Below are 23,533 nucleotides of genomic sequence, written 5' to 3'. Positions count from 1 at the left end.
GATGTTAGGGACCTGGGGTGGGAGCAACTGTCAGGGGGGATTTTGAAGCGAAGAATGAGGTGACCTGACTTGGGTTTCATTGGGATCACTTCAGCTTCTCTGTTGAGAACAGTGGGGGTGGAAGCAGGAAGATCACTTAGGAGGCTACTGGAATATTCCAAGAGAAGACATGCTGTCAGATTGGATTGGGGTCGTAGGGGTGGAAGTGCTGCTAATCGACCCGAGTCTGGGTACATGTTGAAGGAAGAGCTGATGGGATGTACTGACAGATTGGATGTGGGTGAGGCCCATGAGGCAAGAAGGTGCCCAGCCTTCTGGCTCTTCCAGCTCATGTCAGATGCGGCTCCCTCCGGAGGCCCCTGACACCTGCAGACACGGTCCAGCCCACTCTCTCTTCTCTGTGCATGTGGCAGTCAGTCCCATTGCAACACAGACATCTTGTTTAATGATTATCTACCCCGTGGGAATAATGGTGCCCGGAGGGACCATGTGTGTCTCAGTGCCTCGTGCCCTGTAGACCCCAGTAAGTACTTCTCAGCCAGCAGAGTGAGAGGAGCTGAATGTAGATGCTGAAGATTCTGTTTCCTGATGAGGTCTCCAAATTGTCATGTTCTGTTTCACTGGTTTTTAGTGGTCTATGTGTTTTAGAATGCAGTCCAGGGGCTGTAAGACTGAAATTCTGTTGTGAGAATTCCAGAAGTTAATCTGATGTCAGCTGCATTGAAAAATGTCACTGTTGACGTGCAAGTGGGTCACAGGATCACGTCTTGGCATAGGCGGCATTTTCCGGAGGCTTAGGCCTTCCTTCCCAGCACAGTGTTGACATCTACACAGCTCAGCCAGAGAACAGGGTTGAGATTTTGACCTGACATGTTCTGAAGGTGGGGGCTGCTGCTTTCCCTCCCCAGAGAAGGCATGTCACTCTAGAATGAGGATATTCTGGTGAGGGTAAATTAGCTGCCAAACTTGCCCATCAAGAAAATGGAATAAATCATGGCTTTTCTGGATTTTTGCCACCTTCCCCCCATTTTTTCCAAAAGGTAATTAATTAAATTTTGGAAAAAAAAATCATGAAAAACAATGGTTTCACATCTAGAATACTTATTACTTTCGTCTTACAGTTCATTTTTTAAAAAGATTTTATTTTTAAAGAATTTATTTTTAAAGAATCTCTGTCCCAAAACCCCCAGATCAGGAATCACCTGCTCTTCCAACTGCCAGCAAGGTGCCCCTTCAGGATTAACTTTTTCAATGACAAAAGTGAATACATTTCCCCCACCCAGTAACCTAGTTTAAATAAAGTGGGCATATAATTTCTTGCCTCCTTTTTTTTTTTTTAATTGGCTGAGTGGTATTCCACAGTGTGGTTGTACTTATGTGATGATATTTCTGTTCATCATTTGCATGGCTATTTGGGCTGTGATGAACATTTTTGCATGTGTGTTTGAATTTCCCAGTGAGATGGATTTCAGGGGGGAAGCTTCTACAAAATGGTCCTCAAAAGGTTATGTCAGTTTCTGTTCTCACCCATGGTAAATGAGATGTTCTCACAGAATCATCTCAGTCTCTCAAATTGTCAGCTGGCTGGTAGAAAAAGACTTCTTTGTATTTTGAGAGAGAGGGAGAATGGGGAAGGGGAAGGAGGAAAGGGAGAAAGAGAATCTGTTTCTGCTGAGTACAGAGCCTGTGTAGGGCCGGATCCCACAACCCTGAGACCATGACCTGAGCCAAACTCAAGAGTCAGATGCTCACCCTGTTGAGCCACCCAGGTGCCCCTTAAGTTTATATTTTTATAATCAGTAGTAAGACTGAGTATTTTTAGTTGGTCTCTGTCACTGATAGTTTTTTATATGAACCCTCTCTCCTTGGCATTTTCCCACTGGGTTGTCTTTTTGGTTATTTATATTTTTATTATTGACTTTTTTTTTTATTTTGGGTTTTTTTTTCCCTGAAGATTTTATTTATTTATTTGACAGAGAGAGAGCACATGGACACAAGCAAGGGGAGTGGCTGAGAGAGAGAGAGAGAGAGGACAAGTAGGCAGAGTGACAGGCAGCGGGAGAGGGAGAAGCAGACTTCCTCCAGAGCAGGACCCTGGGATCATGACCTGAGCCAAAGGCTGAGCCACCCAGGTGCCCCTTTTATTGATTTGTAAGAACTTTGTATATGTAGGATGGTGGTCCTTTGCCTCTGTACTTGGTGCAATATTTTGTCCCAAACTGTTTCTTGTCTTTGAGTTTCGCTTGTACCAAACATTTCATGATACAGTGAATCATCACGTTTACACACTTCACAGCGCTCACCATAGCACATACCCTCCCCAGTGTCCATAACCCAACCACCCTCTCCCTAACCCCCTCCTCCTGGCAACCCTCAGTTTGTTTTGTGAGATTAAGAGTCTCTTATGGGTTGTCTCCCTCCCGATCCCATCTTGTTTCATTTATTCTTTTCCTACCCCCCAAACCCCCATGTTACTTCTCGACTTCCTCATATCTGGGAGATCATATGATGTCTTTCTCCGATTGACTTATTTCGCTAAGCATAATACCCTCTAGTTCCATCCATGTCGTCGCAAATGGTAAGATTTCATTTCATCTTCCTTATCCATTCATCTGTTGATGGACATCTAGGTTCTTTCCATAGTTTGGCTATTGTGGACATTGCTGCTATAAACATTCGGGTGCACATGCCCCTTCGGGTCACTATCATGATACATTTCATTCCGAATGTTTATATTGCCAAATCTGAAAGTTTAACTTCATGGGTTGTGGCTTTTAGATGATGCTTTAAAAGACCTTTTTCAACCAGTACTTCATTTTCTTTTGGCACTTTTATGGTTTTGGCTTCTATTGCTTAGATCATTTTATCTATCCTTATTATTTTGTATGATATAAAGTAGCCGTTTTTGTCCCTACACCATCTAGTGATGGTCTATATCCCCCATGGATTTGAAACATCACTTAGATACCAAATTCTTACCTATATTTTAACACAGCCATGTGTCTATCCTTCTTCACTTCCAGTTGGACTTGCTTTTTTCATTTTGATGCCTAAACCTTTTGATTTGTGATGTCACTTCGTTATGAATTGATTGAGAGGTCCCATAGCTTGCTTCTCAGAGTAAGAATAGGTTCGTGCCAGGGAACTGTTTTCTTAGTTCATTTGAGCCACTGTACTCTAGGAAGGAAGAAAAGAAAGGGACACTGACAAAAGGCACTTGTCTAATTCTGTTAGAGCAATAGCTTTTCAGGAAACCCTATCGTGTAAACTTCAACATACATGTCATTGGCCAGAACTAGGCATGTGGCCCTACCCCTAGCTGCAGGAACATGTGGGAGGGGAGAATTTCTCACAGGACAGATTGGTACCTCGTAAAAATTGAGGTCCTCTTACTAAGGAAGTACAGGTAGGTGGATATTGAAAGGGGAACTTGGAGGGTCAGCCACATCTCTCATCTTTTTTTTTCCTCCTTTAGAATTTCCCCAGGTAGGGGTGCCTGGGTGACGTAGTCAGGTTGAGCGTGTGAGTGTTGATCTCAGCTTAGGTCAGAATCTCAGGGTGAGTTCAAAGCCCATGTTGCTTTCCATGTGGGCACGTGGCCTTCTTAAGAGAAAAAAAAAGAAAATAAGAATTTCCCCAGGTATTCTAAGACAAAAGGGGAGGGGAAGGAAGAAAGAGACTGGAGGTGGGAGAGCAGGGGAGAGGAGATAATGTATAAAAGAAAATGCTCAGTCTTCAGTGTTTGGTTTGATGAGCTTTAAGAAATGTACACAGCTGGCTCTTGAACAACATGGATTTGAATTGCATGAGTCCACTTACATGTGTGTGAGTATTGATCTCAGCTCAGATTTTCCGGTATACATAGTACAGTAATGCAAATGTATTTTCTTCATGATTTTCTGAGTATTTTCTTTAGCATACTTTAGTGAGGGAATACAATGTATAATACGTATACCATACAAAATACCTTTAATCAACTGTTTCTTTTACCAGTAGTGCTTCTGCTCAACAGTAGGCAAGTAGTAGTGAAATTTTGGGAGAGATGGAATTTACATGCAGATTTTTGACTGCACAGGAATGGGTACCCCTAACCACCGTGTTGTTGAAGGGTCAACTGTGTGTCCCAGCCCCAAACACAAGACATAAAGTGTTTCTGAAGTTCCAGAAGTTACCCTCGTATCTCTTTGTAGTTAGTCTCCTTACCGCCGCTGGTCATTTTCTGATTTCAGGATCTATGGTAGATTAGATTTGCCTGGTCTTGAACAACGTGTGAATGGAATCTTGCCATATGTAATTCCTTTGTCTTCTTTCACTCAGCCCGTTCTTTGAGATTTATCTATGTTGTGTGCACTTATCAAAGATAAAGAAAGCCTGATGCTGGTTATAGTGGAGAGGAGGGATTTTAATCAGTAATAACTGTAGAAATCAGGAAAAGAGTCCCACATGAATGAAACTCCACCTCCATTTGTAAGAAGGCATTTTAAGGAGAGAATGAAGAAGTAAGGCCAGGGACAAATAACGTCAGAGAAGTAACACATTACAAAAAGTAGAATAGGTATTGGTCCATATCAAACCACTTGTATTTGCTCACTGGGAGACAAGGGCCTGACTTTTCAGTGTTGATTGAACAAACAGTAGATGCCTTGAGTTTCCTCAGGCAGGCACTAAGGGGGACTGGTGGTGTCGCAGGTTTGGGACCTGGTGCTGTTAGAAACTATGTTCATGTTTGTTCAAGTTTGTATATGATAAGGCAGGTTTGAGAAGAGGGCTCAGAGCAGTCTGGCTAGAGTCTGGTCAAGGAAAGAGTCTTCGTCAGTATAAAGTAGTTTCCTCCTTTGTATGTAGTGTGCATATACCACGATTTGTTCATCTGTTCATCTGATGATTAGACATTTCGTTGTATCCAAGTTTTTGGTCATTAAACCAAAGTTTAATGACCAAGTTAATTAAACCAAGTTTTTGGTCAATAAACATTCTTACAGAAGTCTTAAATTTCTCTTGAAATTGTTACTGGGGTAGGGCGCCTGGGTGGCTCAGTGGGTTAAGTCTCTTGCCTTCGGCTCAGGTCATGATCTCAGGGTCCTGGGATTGAGCCCCGCATGGGGCTCTGTCCTCAGCAGGGAGTCGGCTCTCCACACCCCGCCTTCCTCTCTGCCTACTTGTGATCTCTCTCTCTCTCTCTGTCAAGTAAATAAATAAATAAATAAAAATCTTTTAAAAAGAAACAGAAATTGTTAGTGGGATTGCTTAGTCACGGGGTGGGGATATATCGAAGTACTAGCCTAGTCTCCAAAGTGGTTGATCAGTTTACACTTCCCACCAGCAATATAGTGACACTGCAGTTGCTCAGCGTCCTTGTTACCATTCTGTGTTGTCAGTGAGGGTGAAATAGTGTGGTCATGAATGATCTTAGGTGCCTTTTCATGTGTTTATTGGGCATTCCCACATCTCTTGTAAACTGTTCATGTCTTTTGTCCATTTTTGTTGTTAATGTTTTTGGTTTTGACTTATTAGAGTTTGTTATATATTCTGGATAGGAATTCTTTGTCAGGTAGATGCATTGTAAATATATATGGATAGGAAAATGAAAATTTGAAATATTTTACAGTAGCATCTAAGACATCAACTGGTTGGGGTGACTGGGTGGCTCATTTGTTGAAGCATCTGAGTTTTGATTTCATCTCGGGCGTGGAACTCAAGGTCATAAGTTCAAGCCCTTTTTTGGGCTCCATGCTGGGTGTGGAGCCTACATACGAAACAAACAACAAAAAATAAGGAAACTAGCTAGGAATGAATCTCATGGAAGATAAGAAACACCTTTATACAGAAAAGTAGAAAACATTGTTGAGAGGAATTCACGAAGACTGAAATAATTGGGAGATATGCTTTGTTCATGCATCAGAAGATTTGATGTTGTCGAGATTTCTGTTTTTCACAGCTTGATTCTTGCAAACAATGCAATCCCAGTCAAAATCCTGGCCTTTTGTTTTTTTCCTTAGAAGAAATGAAGAAGTTGATTCTGAAATGTGTATGGAAAGGCAAAGGGTCTGGAATAGCCAAAAAATTCTTCAAAAAAGAACATAGTTGAAGAACTTACACTGCTTATTCTTGCTGAATTTTAAGACTGATAGTAAAGTCACAGTAGTCAATGTCTTTGGCATAAAGTTAGGTCAGTTTAACAGAATAGAGTCCAAAAAGAGAGCAAGCACAAGTATTGTCAATTGACTTTTGCCCAGAGTGTTAAGTCAGTTAAGTGGGGGAAAGGGAAGTCTTTTTAATGAATAATTCTGCATGATATTCAGGCGGAAACAATACGGACCTTGACCCCTACCTGATTCTGAGCACACACCTTAATTTGGGATGGATTATAAACCTAACTATAAAAAGTAAAACCAGGGCAGCTGGGTGACCCAGACTCCTAAGAGTCCAACTCTTGATTTTGGGCTCAGGTCCTGATATCAGGGTCATGAGATCAAGGCCAGTGTCATGCCCTGTGTCGGGCTCCATGCTCAGCAGGGTGTCTGCTTGAGATTCTTTCCCTGTACCCCTCCCCCTGTGTGCGCTCTCTCCCCCTCTCAAAGAAATATTTAATAAGAAAAAAAGCTAGAACCAGAAGGCATTTGTATGAAAACATGGGAGAATATCTTGACAACCTTGAGGTAGGTCAATCTTTCATATACAGAACACCAGCAGCACTAATTACAACAGAAAAATAGATACACTAAGAAAATTAACAGGCAAGACGGACTGGGAGAATATATTCAGAATACATGTTCTTAAGTGTTTAATTTTTTCTGAAATATGTTAGCATTATTCATATCCATGGCACCCCATTATTCTATCCTATGCCAACTTTTTTTTTTTTTATTGTTTGTTTAAGTCAGATAGGCACACTGTACCACGGGAAGTCTCTGATTGGCTTCTCCTTATTCACTCTGTCGTAAATGTTGATTCTTTTTCAGTTAAGGTCTTGCCCAGACTATTCAGGGACTCCTTGCAACAGAGAAAGTCGATCTTAGATCCTTTCAATCCTTGTGAAGTCGTTGGCTGTTAGATGAAGCTGGAAGACAATACCAGTAGCTTCCTTTGAGAGGAGATGATAGCTTATGGGTCTTAGTTAATTGAGGCCCACTGTTGTTTTCTGGTTTTTAAAATATTGTATTTATTTATTTATTTAAGAGAGTGAGAGCGAGGGGAGCGGAGGGCAGAGGGAGAGGAGGAAGCAGACTCTGCGCTGAATGTGGAGCCTGAATGCGGGGCTCTGTCTCACGACCCTGAGGTCATGACCTGAGCCAAATCAAGAGTCACACTTAAATGCCTGAGCCACCCAGGCACCCCTGTTTTTCATGGGGTTTATTTTGTTTTGTTTTGTTTTCCTTATGTGATTAAACACGTAACGCCTTGCGGATGTGCTGAGGAAAGCAACAGAGCTCATAAGAAGGGAAACAGACTCAAAGTCTGTGCAGGTGCAAAGTCTACTGCCCTTAAGACTTTGCTTCCTGCCTCCCATTTATAACCAAGCATAAAACCAATGGGAAATAGAAACCAAAAAATGAGACTAGTCCATGCAAAAGAACAAAGATAAAATTAAAAATGAGAGGTAGAGCAATATCTTAAAGACCAGTATGCAGCATGCAGTTAAAATTCCAAACTCAAAAACTGATGCTGAGACTATTGAATTGATTTTTGTACTTGCAGGTATAAATATTGTAGGTACATGTGTATGTACATACATTGCTTATAAATACACATATACGCACATGCATACACACAGACATCATTTCAGCAACTGAAGTGTTGGGGGGAAGGTCACAGTCCAAGTGGGTAAATAGGTTTGAAAGGCAATAGAATTAAGTTTCATCCAAGGTTGCACAGCTTGAGGAAACGACCTTGACCTCTGTAAAGCAGTGCCTTCCACATAGGGGGCTTCTGAGGGTGGTACGTGTTCCTATTTGTCCAGCATGTGGAATAATGCCTGCGTTGTAGCCAGCACTCATGAGTGCTGATTAGAAGTGAAATGAAGGAGCCCCCGCCTCGACCCTCACTGGCAGGGAGAGCGAGGGGGGCCCCTTCTCCTTCCCTCAGAGGAAGAAATACCGGTGGAGGGCAGGTCACAGGCTTCCTGGCAAGTTCCCACTGTTGCAGGTGACAGTCCTGCCAATAGGGGAGCGTCAGGCAGCGCTGCTTGAGTGGACAGGTGGCTGGAGCGGATCCGTGCTTCCCACGGGAGGAATGTGAGATGACTTTAGGTGGCACCCAGATAGATGTTGTACGTTTTAGAAGGTATTTATTACAGGGTGTGTTACAAGAAAATAGTACGTAGAGAGTGAGTTGACTTAAAGGAATGTTAAATGGAGCGGGTGGTTTGTGAACGTCATGAACATTTTAAAAGCAATAGTTGATTCAAATAAGACTGAGAAAGGTCTTTCTAGATCTGAGATTTTTGGCTCTTTGGGAGTTATTTATTTATTTATTTAAACTTTTTGAGAGAGAGAGAGAGAGAACCTGTGAGAGGTCATAGGGAGGGGAGGGGGGAGAGAAGGCATGGAGCAGGCTCCATGCCCAGTGTGGAGCCAGACGGGGGACTCAATGCCAAGACTCTGCGATCACAACCAGGAGTTGGTGGGCCAACGGTCTGTGCCACCCAGGTACCCCTAATTCATTCTTCTTGTGTCCTGCAGTCACTGGCACATCGTGTTAGAGTTGTCATTATCTTTGCATGTGGATGTGGTCAGTCTTCCTTGTGGTATGGCTGGACCACTGCACCTGCAGCCCCTGGCTGGTTCAGTCCACGTACCACTTATGGGCCATTTGAAGAAGGAGCACAAATCCTGATTGCTATTCGAGAACCATCCATTGATACCTTCTGATGAGATCAAGAAAGACTCAGGAGCACAGCCTACATCTGGTGGCTCCGGATCGTGGAAAGAAATCTGAGAGGTGATGATTGCCATGTCTTGAGAAAGGCAGCCTTGCCAGTGCCCTTGGCAGCGTGAGGGTCAATGTTGTGTGGAAAGGGAAGGCTTAACCAACTCTTACCAATCATGTTGAAAGGGAAAGACTTAAACCAACTGAAAGGGAGAATTTAACCAACTCTTACCAATCATCTGAAGCCTTTCATTCTTTCCAAATAAGTCTAAAACAGCTTGTTCATAAGCAGAAAACCAAAATTCTAAGCAATAAGAAAAACATTAACAAACTGGTAGTGTTTCTTTTTTCAGTCTTACAACTGATGTCTTAGAATGAAATGTAGCATATGGGTAGTGTAGAAAAATTTTTAAACAAATTAAAACACACACACACACACACACACGAGATATCTCTGAGGCTTCTCCTGTTCCTCTGCTGTTCTTCAGCCCCCCTACCTACCTTCTGCTACTGGAACATTCCAAGGCGCTTCCTGCCCAGAGCATTTCTATCTGCTACTGGTCCCGTCCAGAGTGCCTTCTGCACAGCTTTCTCCAATTCTGTGGGACGCCACGCAGCCCCCCCCCTTTTCAGAGAGGCCTGCCCTTTGACCTTGTCTGATGCAGGTCCTTCATCCCCCATGCTGTTGTCCTTCATCCGGCAGAAGCTCTTACTTTGTCTCTGTCTCTTCCCGGGTTCCCCGCTGTATCCCCAATGCCTGGTACTTTGCAGACACTCAAGAAGTATTGTTTGTCTGGATCAGTAGTGTTAGCTGAGGGCGAATACAGAAGCTGCTCCGTGTCATCCAGGAGAGGGCAGTAGGAAGTCCAGGGAGGAGCTCCTAGAGGAAGGCAGCTTGGTCAGCTTTTCAGCAGGTAGAGCTGCTCAGCGGTGGAGCGAGTGCTTTCTTTGTAGGGCGTGCTCAGGCGGTGGCTTGGTGTTGTTGAAGGGTTCTTGCCCTGGATGTCAGGGTTTGACCAGGTCATTGGAAAGGCCCCTTCCTTCCTAACATCCGCGTTTGAGGACTATTCTCACTGGTCTGTGGTTCTTCTCAACTGCAGATACGGCTCTTACCACTAGAGGGCACTAGATGATGCCTTTGAGGACAGTGCTCTTCAAACCACCAACAGTGAGAACACACTTTTTTCTCTTTTAATTATTGAAGTATGGTTCATCTGTACAACATTATGTCAGTTTCAGGTGTGCAGCATAGTGATTTGACACATCTATACGTTCCTCAGCACTCACTATGATTACAAATAGTCACCGTCTGTCACAGTACAGTGTTAATACAATATTACTGATGATATTCCTAACATAATTTTCATCTTTGTGAGTTATTTATATAAGCGGAAATATGTACCTCTTATTCCCCATCACCAGTTTCGCTCCCCCCACTTTCCCTCTAGCAATCTCCAGTTTTCTTTGGGTGTTGAAGAGTCTATTTTGTTTGGTTTGGTTGGAGAAGAGATTTTTCATGGCACTTATACCGCGAACACATATTTCAACGACAGCTTCACAAAACAATCTTTAACTCTTAATGCGTACTGATACTTTCTGTTTCACTCTTGTCGTCTGCATTTTCTAAGCTGGGGATTCGCAGACTATTACATTGATTTTATGACATGGGTGGGTCATAATCCATTGTTTGAAAAGCACTGTTTTAGACAATGGAGTGTGTTCACCCTTGTAAAACTCTGTTGGTCAGTTTGCCTTGACAGTCTGGGCTTGTAGGTAATTGTGTCCCTTCGTGCATACTTGGTGTGGTTCTGTGTTGAGTTGCTGCCTTGTGTAGCTGAAGGTACATGCTTCCTTATGGGTATTTGCTGCAGTGGGCACATGGCTGTCTGTGGGAGACTGGTAGGGACATGTACAGGATTAGCACAGACCACAGTCAGGGCAGGAGTAACCCTTGTCAGTGTATATGATGAGAACATATGATGTCTATCTGCTTCTGGGAACTCAGAGCCTAGTTGGGTGAAAACACACATACACACACACACACACACACACACACGCACACACACACCCTACCCCTTTCATCTTACTCATCAAGCGAATGGAAACGAGGTAATGTGCTCAGGATAGTACTTAGGATGTTTGAGGCTGTAAGTAACAGAAGGCCAACTGCATTTGATCTATTTATTTATTTATTTATTTTTAAGATTTTTATTTATTTATTTGTCAGAGAGAGAGAGGGAGAGTGAGCAAGCACAGGCAGAGGCAGAGGGAGAAGCAGGCTCCCTGCCAAGCAAGGAGCCCGATGTGGGACTCGATCCCAGGACACTGGGATCATGACCTGAGCCGAAGGCAGCTGCTTAACCAACTGAGCCACCCAGGCGTCCCGCATTTGATCTATTTATTACATTTAAGAAAGGATTTATTTCTTTGATTGAGAGTATTGGGCAGATGGAGAGAGAATCCTGAAGCAGATTCTCCACTGAGGATGGAGTCTGATGCTGGGCTCGATGCCAGGACCCCGAGACATGACTTGAGCCAAAACCAAGAGTTGGCCGCTCAACTGGCTGAGCCACCCAGGAGCCCCTCCATTTAGTTTCAGTGATAAAGACATTTATTAATTCCCAGATACCCATTGAGGGCAAGGGCCAAAATGGCTTCACATGACCTTGGGGATCCAGGATCCTTCCACTACTTCTTGTTTTCCTAAGGCTGGTTCCTTACAGTTGGCAGAAGACCTCCACTGGTAATCTGGGCTTTAGCTCCTGGTTTAGAACACTAAACCTTTAGTTCTTGTAATATAGACCGGGGAGAGTTTGGGCTACCATAGCATTTTCCAGGTTGTGTAGACCAGAGTTCAGCTAGTGCACCATTTTCTAGGTTGTAGCTGTTGTGTTTATTGGTTCCTGGTTTTCCCACTATGACCTGCCTGAGAGATGTGGAAGGACTGGTACCTAATACAGAGCCGGGGGAAAGGCTTAAGTAGTCATTCGTGAGTTTTAGGAAACAATCTTGGATCTCCTTTCCTATGGACACAGAACTTGTGGTCGAGCAGAGTTGTCTGACTGGCTCTTGCCAGCGAGTTTGCTGAGGGAATAAATGGTGGGAGGTCTTCTAGGTGAGGTATGAGGTGAGGTTCTGTGCTCTGTAGGGTCCTGGGAAGGGAGTTAGGTACATGAGCAAAGAGAGAGAAGAAATGGCCGCCGGGGAGGGGCGGCGCAATGAGGGGCCGTGTGTGTGAGCACCAAGACAGATGGCTGAGTCTGCTGAGATTTGCAATAGAGCATGAAACGTTCCTGTGTTGGTCTTTGGAGGTAGCTGATTGTCCTTGACCTGGTTCCTGAGAATTGGGCTAGAACCTACTGACTTCGACTCACCTGCCTCCTTTCCTCCCTTCTAGGTTTGCAGTAAGCCTTGGCTACTGGCATGATCCATACATTCAGCACTTTGTAAGACTGTCTAAGGAGAGGAAGGCCCCCGAAATTAACAGAGGCAAGTGACCCCCTCCCTCCCAATGTCCCCTCATCAGCCCAGAGGCCTGAGGTTTTAGGGATTCATTCTTCAAAATCGAGCGTTCCAGTGTTCACTCTCTCCAGGGGCATATGAAAGTGCTCATTTCCCAACATCCTCACCAACACAGTGTATTAGGAACCTTTTCATTGATTCGTGAAAATCTGATTCATGAAAAATGGTATCTTAAGTAGTTTTATTTTATATTCCTCTTATTTTAGGAGTGAAGTTGAAAATCATTTTTATATGTTTCAGGCCATTTACGTTATCTTTTACTGTGAACTATCTGTTCAAGTAAGGAATTACTTTCTTGGCCTTATTAAAGTGATAGTAACACCATTAGGCTCTGCAAGCCCTTTCTATAAGGCAGTGAAAGGATTTGAGAGGGGAGGGTGACTCATTCCCAATCAGATTGAGAAATTAGCCAAATGACCCCAAGTGCTTGGGCATGCAGGGAATCCTGGCCCTAAAGATGGAGCCTGTGGGTAGATGCTGTAAGAAATGCAAAGAAAGTTTAAAGTGGTCCCTGACAGTAAGGACATGCACCTTAATTTGAGCGGAGGGTGACCCCAGGCTTTAGGAAGATGGGGCCAGGCCTGCCTAAGAGGCCTGAAGCCTCCATCCCGGGCTCCTGAGGCAGCTTTCCTAACCAGAGGCAGGGATCCCCCCTTGGAGCCCCGGGAGCTGGGTGCCCCAGGCAGCATGTCAGCGGCCTGCCTTCCTTCTTCCTCTGCCTGGGCTGGCATCGCCACATTGTGGCCCAGATAGGGTGTGGTGAGCATCTTTAAAGTTTTTGTTTCAATATCCAGTCTGTTGTGGACGATATTCTGTAACATACATTAAAAATGATTTCCTAGAAACGTAAAATACAAGAGACACCTAAAATACAAGCTCAAATTATTTATTGGGAGAATCAATAGACCTAGAATTCCTGTATCACATTTCTTTTCTTTTTCTTTTTTTTTTAAGATTTTATTTATTTATTTTGACAGACAGAGATCACGAGTAGGCAGGGAGGCAGGCAGAGAGAGAGGGGGAAGCAGGCTCCCCACCAAGGAGAAAGCCCGATGTGGGGCTCGATCCCAGGACCCTGAGATCATGACCTGAGCCGAAGGCAGAGGCTTTAACCCACTGAGCCACACAGGTGGCCCAATATTATTTTTTTTTAACATTGTGGAACATTTCTAAATGCTACTCAAATTTTGTTCTTAAAAGAGTTACACTTAAGCAGCAGGGTTTTAGAACACAGATTTTATCTTCTTTTCCCCCTCTTTTATTTCTCACTGCCTTTCCTCCAGCTCACTACTCTGTAGCTGAATAAGTCCGTTTATTTGGCAACATTTACTTGTGCTTTCCCCTCTCCCAAGTGGTCTGTCAGGCCGTTTTATTTATTTTTGTTATTTGTTTTAAAGATTTTATTTATTTGAGAGAGAGAGAGAGGAAAAAAAAAAGAGTTGCAAAGCAGGGGGAACGGCAGGCAGAGGGAGCAGGAGAAGCAGACTCCCCACTGAGCAAGGAGCCCAAGGGGGGCTCTGTCCCAGGACCCTGGGATCATGACCTGAGCTGAGGACAGACTGTTAACTGACTGAGCCACCCAGGTACCCCTGTGAGGCCATTTTCTAAACAGAGGCTCTACCCACACAGGATGGAGATTGCGGAAACACGGTAAGAAATAAGACTTTTTTTTTCTCTGTTATTTGTCCATCCGTTTCCTGCCCTCAAAATATTATTTTCATCACGATCTTGGAATTTTGACATTTTGCAGACTCTTGAGCGGCTTTCACCTAGCTGCAAAAAAGCACATTTTCCAGAGGAATATTTAGATCCAATGTTTTGATGTAATATGGTTGTCTCTCATATGTAAGTTTAAGGGACATTTTATTTTTAAGATAGTTAATTACACCATTAAATAGATGTACTTACTTTGGTTCTCGCCACTTTAAATTAAAAAAAAAGAGAGAATGTGAAAGTCCTGATTTCTCCCATGAGTCCACAGAAAAATCACTGACCCCGAAGAAGAACAGCAGAATCCTCCTTTGCTCTTCTCCCGGGGTGGGCTCTGCAGGGTTGCTTTCCGACCTCACCGAGTGATAGCTTGTCTCTGTCTCTCTCTCTCTCAGGATATTTTGCTCGAGTCCATGGCGTCAGTCAGCTGATAAAGGCATTTCTGCGGAAGACAGAATGTCATTGTCAAATTATAAATCTTGGGGCTGGAATGGATACCACCTTCTGGAGATTAAAGGTAAATGAACATTTGCCCTCTTTTTTCCTGAATTGTTTCATTTGTGAAGGTGCCCGCCTGGTTCAAAATGTTAAAAATATATTCAGAGGGAATGCAGTGACTGCCTGTCTCGCTCCCCTATCCCCAGCTGCTTGTGCCTGCTGCCGCCTTTAGACATGTACTTGATGTCACCGGGGCCCTGGTGAAGGATGTGTGCCTGGCTTCTCATCCTTTCCTGTTACAAACTGGGCTTCTGATAAAAACCCTTGTAGACGTGTCCTCTGCATGTGTGAAGACCCTGCCAGTGGGATTGTGAGCCCCAGAACCCCTGTGTCTGCCGTATTGATGATCACGAAGATTTTATTGACATCGTGACAGTGTCTACAGTACAGTTTAGAGATGTGCAAGGCTGGGTGACAGTGATATGACACAAAGGCCTTTCATAGCTATTCCCTGATTTGCTCCCTCACCTGCTCTGTTAACGAGCAAGCACAGGTATAACTACTCTCACAGGAAATGAGATGGGTCCGGTTAGTGGCAGAACCAGGAGCGAATAGAGTGCAGGTCCCACAAGTCCAGGTTGCTTCCCTGTTCTCTGTCCAGAGCTTTGTGCTTGCTCAGGGGGGTCTTTACGGTCCATCAGTCGGTGGTGCGTCTCTACCTCAGTGACCATGGTGTGGTGGAAGGAGCTGGAGCAGAATGCAGCGGCAGAACGTGTGCATGTGAGCAGAAGCCACTGGAGAAACGCCTCCTCGCGGCCCCACACCCTTTCGAATTGGTTCCGAGGTTTGGTTTCTCCCCCCATCAATAATTGGTTAATAATGAATAAATCTGACGTTTTTCTTTCCTGTCAAGGTACTTGAGACTTAGGTACCCCTTCAAAGAAAATGGCTATCTGTCGGGAGTGAGGAAAGCAAATAGCACAGGGTAGGAAAGATACTGTGGAGGTGTTTTGTTCGATAATCATATTGCTCTAAAGGGTTTTTTCTTTTTTTTTTAATCTAAGTTTCTTTAAAAAAAATAATGCTTGTTTGCGCTTCGGAGCCTAGGCAGAAAGGGCCAAATTTTGCCTACCCACCTGTCTTTGTAAATAAAGCTTCATTGCAACATGGCCACTCCCATTTACTTAAGTCTTCTCTACGGCTGCTTTACCAGCACAATGGCGGAGTTGAGTAGTTTGAGGAGAGACCGTCTGGCCTGCAAAGGCTAAAATACTTTCTGGTCATTTGCAGCAGGTTTGCTAATCCCTGAATTGAGAGATCTGTGCTTCTAGACAGTGTGGAGAAAATTTTGTCTGCCAGTCTCATGGTCTCATGCACCTTCTACCGGGGTGGTCCCCCGGCTGCACCAGCAGAGGTTTAGCAGTGGGTCACAGGCTTTCTGCTTCCACCACGGTGGGAGCTCATTCTGTATGATCTCAGGCCCAAGACTGTGGGGACAGTTGAAGGCTCCCGCCTCCCGGCAGCGAGCAGCAGTAGGACCCGGGAAAGCCAGTACCACCACAGATAAAGAGTCATGGGGTAGTGAACTCCTTTAAGGAACCTTGGCTTCTCTGTGTCTCCCAGTTTCTATTTCCACACAACCCAAGGATCAAGGACCCAGGGGATGGGGTGTCACCTTGGGCAGCCTGTGCTGGGGTCGGCCCTGCAGAATCCCCTTTGTCCTTCCTCATGGCTGTCCCTGGAGCCATCTGGGACCGAGGCCCTGTCCTGGGTGTCCTCCACTCCTCCTGTGACATGCCAGCTCCTGACAAATAGGTGTCAGATGCACTTAGGGAATCCTAGAACCAAAACTGGAAGTGTCATGTGCCGCAGCCATTTTGTTCCTTTCCCAAAGCCCAGAAAGTAGATGTCTGTTCCTTAGAGGCTCCAGGTGTGCCTCTGGATAGCTTTCCCTCCACAGTGACCCCTTACTCAGAATTCTTCTGAGGGTCCAGTATCCGATGCCTGGGGACCTGATACACGACTCGATCCCATGACCCTGAGATCATGATCTGAACCGAAATCAAGAGTTGGCCACTCGCTCGACTGAGCCACCCAGACACCCCGAGGGAAGGCTCCTTATAATAAAGTAAGAAGTCCAGCACAAGGCATAGGAGTGTATGCTGTCCTTCATTTGCTTTCAATCATTCTCATTTGTCTTGGAATTTTATTTTATTTTTTAAAGATTTTGTTTATTTATTTGACATAGAAAGAGATCACAAGTAGGTAGAGAGGCAGGCAGAGAGAGTGGGAAGCAGACTCCCCGCTGAGCAGAGAGTCCAACACGGGGCTCGATCCCAGGACCCTGAGACCACAACCTGAGCAGAAGGCAGCGAGGCTTAATCCACTGAGCCACCCAGGCACCCTTGTCTTGGAATTTAGTAACATTCTGGAAGGGTGTTGCAGGGTATCCTAGCAGAAGTTATGTCCTCATCTTCCCTAAACATTTCCTCCCAGTAGCCTCAGCCGGCTCGTCCATCGCCGCGTTCTGCACAAAACCAGGCATGCGTGGCAGCTGTGAGTATGAACGGTTGGGATGGCTGAGCCTGTGTCTTCTGATATCCCAGGAGGTGGTCTTTTTCTCTGTCCTCCTGTCTCCCTCTCTCTCTCCCTGCCTCTCCCGCAAACCAGACCCCCTGAGATTTTCCACAAGGGTGGGCGGTAGCTGGACCTACAGTTCTGACACTCACCCTTCAGTGTCCCCTCCTATTAGGAAATGCTTGCTCATGATTTCTGCCCCCATCATGCTGACCCCGGGGTCGGCGACCCCGCAGTCTCTGCTTCCCATTGCGGGTGACTGTCTGCATACACGGTGCTCTTGCCTGTGCAGTCGCTCACGTCAGAAACGGGGGTGTCATCCCAGCCTGCAATAGCGACACCGCGACCAGATTCTGGATACCAGCACCTGTCTTTTCTTTGTCTTTTCTCCTTGAACAAACTGGCTCTATATTTCTGGAATAGAAGTACGGGTGGACACGGGTGTCCAAAGAATACATGGGGGCGCGGGGCTGCTGAACAAGTCAGCAGGTACAGAGCACCTTGTTTCTTGCTAGGCCATAGGGTCGTGAGGAGCTGCTGCAGGCGACACACAGTGTGTGGTAGAAAGAGGCCAGAAAAGGGTGTCTCTGCAGCTGGGGTTGAGGAGAGAATGCGTTCAAGAATAGTCATCAGGGGGGTGCCTGGGTGGCTCAGTGGGTTAAAGCCTCTGCCTTCGGCTCAGGTCATGATCCCAGAGTCCTGGGATCGAGCCCCACATCAGGCTCTCTGCTCAGTGGGGAGCCTGCTTCCCCCTCTCTCTCTGCCTGCCTCTCTACCTACTTGTGATCTCTGTCTGTCAAATAAATAAATAAAATCTTTAATAAAAAAAAAAAGAATAGTCATCAGGAGTGACTGGACATGGCAGACATGGAGAGAATGTGCTAAGATGGCCAGGGCTTGACCAGGCTTGGACACAGATAGGGGAGCGGGGCCGTGAGTGTGTGTGTCTGTGTCTCTGTGTGGGTGTGTGTGCCTCCATGTGTGTGTCTGTGTGTCTTTGCATGTGTATCCCAGCGTCTTTGTCTCTGTGTGGGGTCTGTGTGTCTCTGCATGTCCCTGTGTGGGGGTCTGTGTAGATGTGTTTCTTTGACTCAGTGTATGTGTTTGTGTGTTTCCGTTTGTCTGTGTGTGTGGCTTTCATACTTTCTTTACTGCAGCCCACAGTAGAAATAAATGTACAGCCCAGGCCAGGCCCCACATCTGTGTGCGCGTGTCAGTCCATCATAAAGGCCCCCCATGCCGCTTACTCTGGCGGTCCTGCTGTGAGTGTCGTTGGAATATTTATTTCTGCAGGACTCCTCACAGCCCCGTGAGGTGCTGTCCCTTCTCTACTGTGTGGATGCGGAAAACTTGGCCCAGGGAGTTGAGTGACTTCCCAGCACCTCGTAGCAGACAAGTGGCTGAGCTGGGATCTGAACCCCATTCCCCGGCTCCAGAGAGCCTGCCCTTTCCCCCCACCACACTCTCCTCTCACAGGAAAAAGTAAATGTAGCACAAGACAGTGCTTGCCCTCACCGTGGCGGGTGCTTTGTGATATTTGCTGTTGTATCCTATTTGATCCCCCACATGCCGGCCGCACCCCCACATCAGTTTCCTGACCCTCCCTAATCTGTCTCAGTCTGCTTTTTGGCAAAGTCTGGTAGGTCCTACTTTCCCAGGGCCTCTCAGTGCCTCCCCGTCTCCATCCTAGTGGCTGCTCCCCCAGTTCCGGCTCCCCATGACTTCCTCCCTGGACCTTCTTCCTGGACGGCTGTGAGCACCTCCTAACTTCCATCCTCTGTCTGTTCTCCACACGGAGACCGAAGTCACCTGAAACACGCATTTTTCACCATATTGTTCCCGATTTGGGCCCTGAAATACTCTGTTGCTGTTTGGGGCTTAGTACTCAGTGCATGAAGATGGTCAGTAAATGTATGAGGGGATATAGAATTAGGAAACTTACTGTGTATTTTTCCTCAGGATGAAGATCTTCTCCCAAGAAAATATTTTGAGGTTGACTTTCCGGTCATAGTCACGAGAAAGCTACACAGCATCAAGTAAGTGTGGCTTGGACCAGACAACATAGCCGGGTAGATTCAGAGGCAGCGGTTAGTAAGGGGCCGGTCTGCATGCTGGGGACCTCATTTTAGGGGCTCTTCTCTTAGACCCCCTCCCCACTTTCTTGCTGGCCCCGGCATCCTCATTCCAACCTGTGGAGCAGCCTTGCAAGTGCAGTCCACCCTCCGTTGCGACTGTTCTGTCCGTGAGCGTCATTTGTCTGAACCTTGAAAAGAAATGACCTACAGTGGTTTGATCATCTGAATTGTTCTGTGTGTTTTGTCTTCTTTGTTATCTCCAAGGCATGGAGAGGTGCCCGGCCCAGAGGGATGCGTAGTAAATACTGTGTGAGTGAGTGACGAGGAGGCTAAACGTAGGCATTTACTGCATGTGAGATATTCTGGGTGCCACCCTGAGGTCAGGTTTTAGGAAGTTTGCAGAGCTGTCGAGGACGAGTCTGTGACTCTCTTCTGGGAGCTTTTTTTTCTTTTTTTTTTTTTTTAATATTTTATTTATTTGAGCAGAAGCAGGGAGAGTGGAAGAGGGAGAAGCAGGCTCCCTGCTGAGCAGGAGCCCAATGCAGGACTCATTCCCAGGACCCTGGGATCATGACCTGAGTCGAAGTCAGTCGCTTAACCGAGTCACCCAGTTGTCTGTGCTGGGAGCTTTTGTGGCACCATGTGAAATGGGATCAGGGGTCACTGAATGGGACCATTCAGTGCTCAGAGCAGACTCGTGAATCCCAGTGGGGAAACCGAGGCTCAAAGCAGTGAAGTGAATTTCCCTCAGGGCACCCGTGGAGGAAGGGGTGGAGCTGAGATTTAAACCCTGGCCTCAAGCCCAAGGTCAGGGCTTCCTGGTGGTTTTAACTTGTGCTCCCTTCCTTCTTTCTAAGTGATTTAAATAAAATGCCAGGTCTTATATTTTTAAAAAAATTTTAATGAACCTAAAAGTTTCAGCTTGTCCTTCAAAGATGTCTAGTTCTCATCATTGGGAAATAGTTTTCAAGTATGAGACTGTTTTAGTTTATCCTATGAAACAAGGTTTTCACTCTTTCCAAGTACAAGATTCTGTTACAGTAAATATGCTTTTTAGTTGCCGCCTGGCCTCTGAGACTGTGTATCTGCAGAGGAGGATCCGGCTCGGTAGAACCGCACGTGAAATAAGAGTATGTGGGCTCTCACTTAAGCCCAGAGGTGGCTTCTAAGCTGGAAAAGGCATTGGCCTTTGTGTGTGGTTGTTGTGAGAGAGGATTCAGGTCTCTCAGGTCTGATTTTTGGCATATCCTGGAGGAAAGGACACATCACATAAATGTTACTGACTTCAGGTCTGTATAGGAGTCTGTTTTCCAGATAACTGTGAGCAGTAAGCACTGGGTTATACATTTTGTTGGAGAAGAGGCAGGAAACTAGAGACAACTTGGAAAACACTGGAACATCGGGCAAATTCTTGCTGACCTCTCTCGAGTGATTTCTGAGTGTTCAGTATTTCCTGATGAGATTGAGGGTGGACATTCGATTCTGAGTGTCCTGCTTAGTGACCTCCCCTGAGCCCCGAGCTGCCGAAGTGTGACTGCATATGCCCAGGGCCAGATGTCACAGAGCAGAAGGCCCTGTGCTGTCAGTGGCCCTTGCTTTGAACAGGAGCAGGATGTGGTTGCCATTTCTGGAGAGGGTGTTTGCAGTTTTGCTGAATCGGAGCTCCTTGCCTCATTTCTGTCTTTCCCATCTTCCCACAGAGTCAAGCCTTTCTTATCACAACCTATCATAGAATTACATTCAGAGGACCCACTTCAAATCGGCAAGTACCCTTCACCTACGTGTTACAGTATGGGCTATAGAACTCTCTTTGCTTTTTTCCCCCTTTTCCTTTTAAAAGGGTGTGTGTGTGTGTGTGTGTGTGTGTGTGTGTGTGTGTGTTTGAGTCTGAGCCTGTGTGTGTGCGCCCATGATGTCACAGGTGTATACTTCTGTGATACATCTACACTGCATCGAATTTACAGTGAAGGAATTTAAAACAGATGTGCATAGGTCCCTGTTCTTCAATCTTTACAGAATGTTTCTCAGTGATTTGGAAAAGAGGCAAAAGTAGATTTTTTCCGAAGATCTCCATTTCCAGTTTTCCTTGGGAGCATCCATTCCGGCAGCATCAGACCCTCAGTCCAACCCCACTGCTCCCCGCTGTCTGTACTTGACCTGCTCTGCCGATGATGTCTCCTCCTTGGCCCCTCTGCTTGGGTTTTCGCCCTCATGTTTTGATTATGAGTGTTGCCAGCAACACTCTGCTCACCTCTAAGCCTTTTGAACCCAGGGAAACCTCTTCCAGAATGATCCATCATTTTCAGTCTGTGTCTGACGGAGTAGTTCAAGGGACTTCTTAATGATTGCTGTCAGGAGACATGCTCAGAGAGGATGGCCTTTGTGGTTGGTGGACACAGATGACACGGGAAACATCAGACAACCAGACAGGCCTCTATGCAACCACAGTGCCATACTCATGCTGCTAGTGAAGAAACTCCCCCAGAAAAGAACATCTCCCCCATCCGTTGTTTCCCTCCTATGAATTGTAAGTAGATCCTCTGTAGGCTTTGCCATTTCCTGGCCTAGCTGTTTTGTCCACACTGTAGCTGTCACAGTTCTTTGCATATTGGGTGAATACTTGGGTCAGGACGTTTACTGATAATAAAAGAGCTACCACTTTGCATTAGCTTTGATCCATCAGCGCAGGAATGTCTGAAGTAGAAAGTAAACACGCTCTGTAATCTCTCCCCCCACCAAGAGAAGCAGCGTTCAGGGTGTTTCCTCCTGTGGATGAAGAGCACACCTAGAGATGGATAAATATCACACATGAGAGAACACACACAGAAACATAATCCAGTGCCTGGCACATAGAGGGTTCCATACATTTTTGTTGAGAGACCATATATACACATTGAATGAATACATAGGTTGTAGTTCAGTATATATCTGTTGAATGAGTGAATCTGTATTTCTCAAAATCAGTAAATTCAGGTGTCCTTTTAATAAAGTGAATCATTTCTACGTCCTGCTTTGTAGCTTTTGAAAGAATTTGAAGAAATTTCTACTTTTGAATGAACTGCTGAATCAGAAACTCAGGGGGGTAGAGCCCGTCAGTCTGTTTTAACAAGCCCTCCGGGTGATACTGCTGGCTGCCAAAGCTTGAGAACCACTACGTAGACCATTTCATCCAATCTCTGCTGGAGTATTTTAAAGCAAATGTTATCATTTTATTTTACTTCGGTATGGAAACACTATTCCTTTAATCGCAATATCTCACAGATTGGCACAACGTTTAGAAGCAGCCAGCCAATTGGTACCATTGTTTACATAGGCTTATCCTTTGACCTCCTAATTCCACTCATAGAGACCTACTTGACAGTTGCTTCATAATGTGTATATAAAGATGTTCACTGCAGTGCTTCAGATGGAGAAAACTTGGAAATACCATATGTCTGATAGTGAGAGATTGGTTGAGTAAGTTGTTTTATCCACTCTGGAATTCTAGGAAATCATTACAGAGAATGGTGTCATTGATATTACCTTTAAATAAGGAAAGCAGTTTTCAAAAGAAGAATTGGCCCTGTTTGTTTTTTTTCTGTGTGAGGTGTGTATGTATGTTTGTGTGAGAATGTGTTTATGTTGTATATATGAGTTTAGGCACATAGAAAAAAGGACCAGGATGTTCTACACAAAAATACTAATAGTTATCTCTGGAAGATGTGGTTTTAGTTCATTTCTACCCTCTTCATTCCTGACTTTTCCCCCCACAATGGAGCATGTATTTTTATAATGGAGAAAAACAATAAATTTACTTTAATTTTGAAAAAATCATATCCATTGAAATTAAAATTTCTTGATGAATTTTTGTTGAAATGATCATCTCTTCTTGGATTTGCAGATGGACACCTGTTGGATTCAAAGAGATATGCTGTTATTGGAGCAGATCTCCGAGATATACCCGAACTGGAAGAGAAACTAAAGAAATGTAACATGAATCCACAGTGAGATTTTTTTTTAACCTCTTAATGCACTTGTGACTTCTTGCTAATATGAGATAAGGCCAGTTGAAATTGCAGCATGATACCTCTGTCCATTTTTTATTCTGAGATATTATCTCATTGCTACTGAGAGTGATTTTCTGAAGTATTTTTAGAAGCAAAGTTCTCAATCAAGCCCGTTTTCACATCAGAATAATGTGCATTGCTTTTGTAACATACTGATGCCTAACATCATAAAGTTTGAGAGAAGATAATTATATGCATAGAAACCTATAATTGCAATATACAAAGGATTAGAATGCAGAATATATCAAGAAAAGCTACTATTAAAAAAAGTAAATCCCATAGGAAAATAGGCAAAAG

At 44.9% G+C, this 23,533-nt stretch overlaps 1 protein-coding gene across 2 annotated transcripts in view; it reads left to right on the top strand.

The window, feature by feature from the left end:
* Nucleotides 1-23,533, top strand: part of LCMT1 (leucine carboxyl methyltransferase 1) — a 50,286-nt gene that overhangs the window by 5,227 nt on the left and 21,526 nt on the right. For both annotated transcript variants that reach the window (XR_013968429.1, XM_080830519.1), the window contains exons 2-6: nt 12,266-12,357; nt 14,496-14,617; nt 19,075-19,151; nt 20,891-20,952; nt 23,071-23,173. Coding sequence is in view for 1 of the 2 variants with exons in the window: in XM_080830519.1 (XP_080686645.1) it covers nt 12,266-12,357; nt 14,496-14,617; nt 19,075-19,151; nt 20,891-20,952; nt 23,071-23,173 (456 nt within the window). In the remaining variant the exon portion in view is untranslated. The remainder of the gene's footprint in view (nt 1-12,265; nt 12,358-14,495; nt 14,618-19,074; nt 19,152-20,890; nt 20,953-23,070; nt 23,174-23,533) is intronic.

Source organism: Martes martes (assembly GCF_963455335.1).
Source record: "Martes martes genome assembly, chromosome: 18".
Taxonomy (NCBI): Eukaryota; Metazoa; Chordata; class Mammalia; order Carnivora; family Mustelidae; genus Martes; species Martes martes.
The sequence above is the reverse complement of the archived record's forward strand: the minus strand, read 5'-3'. Positions and strand labels throughout refer to the sequence as shown.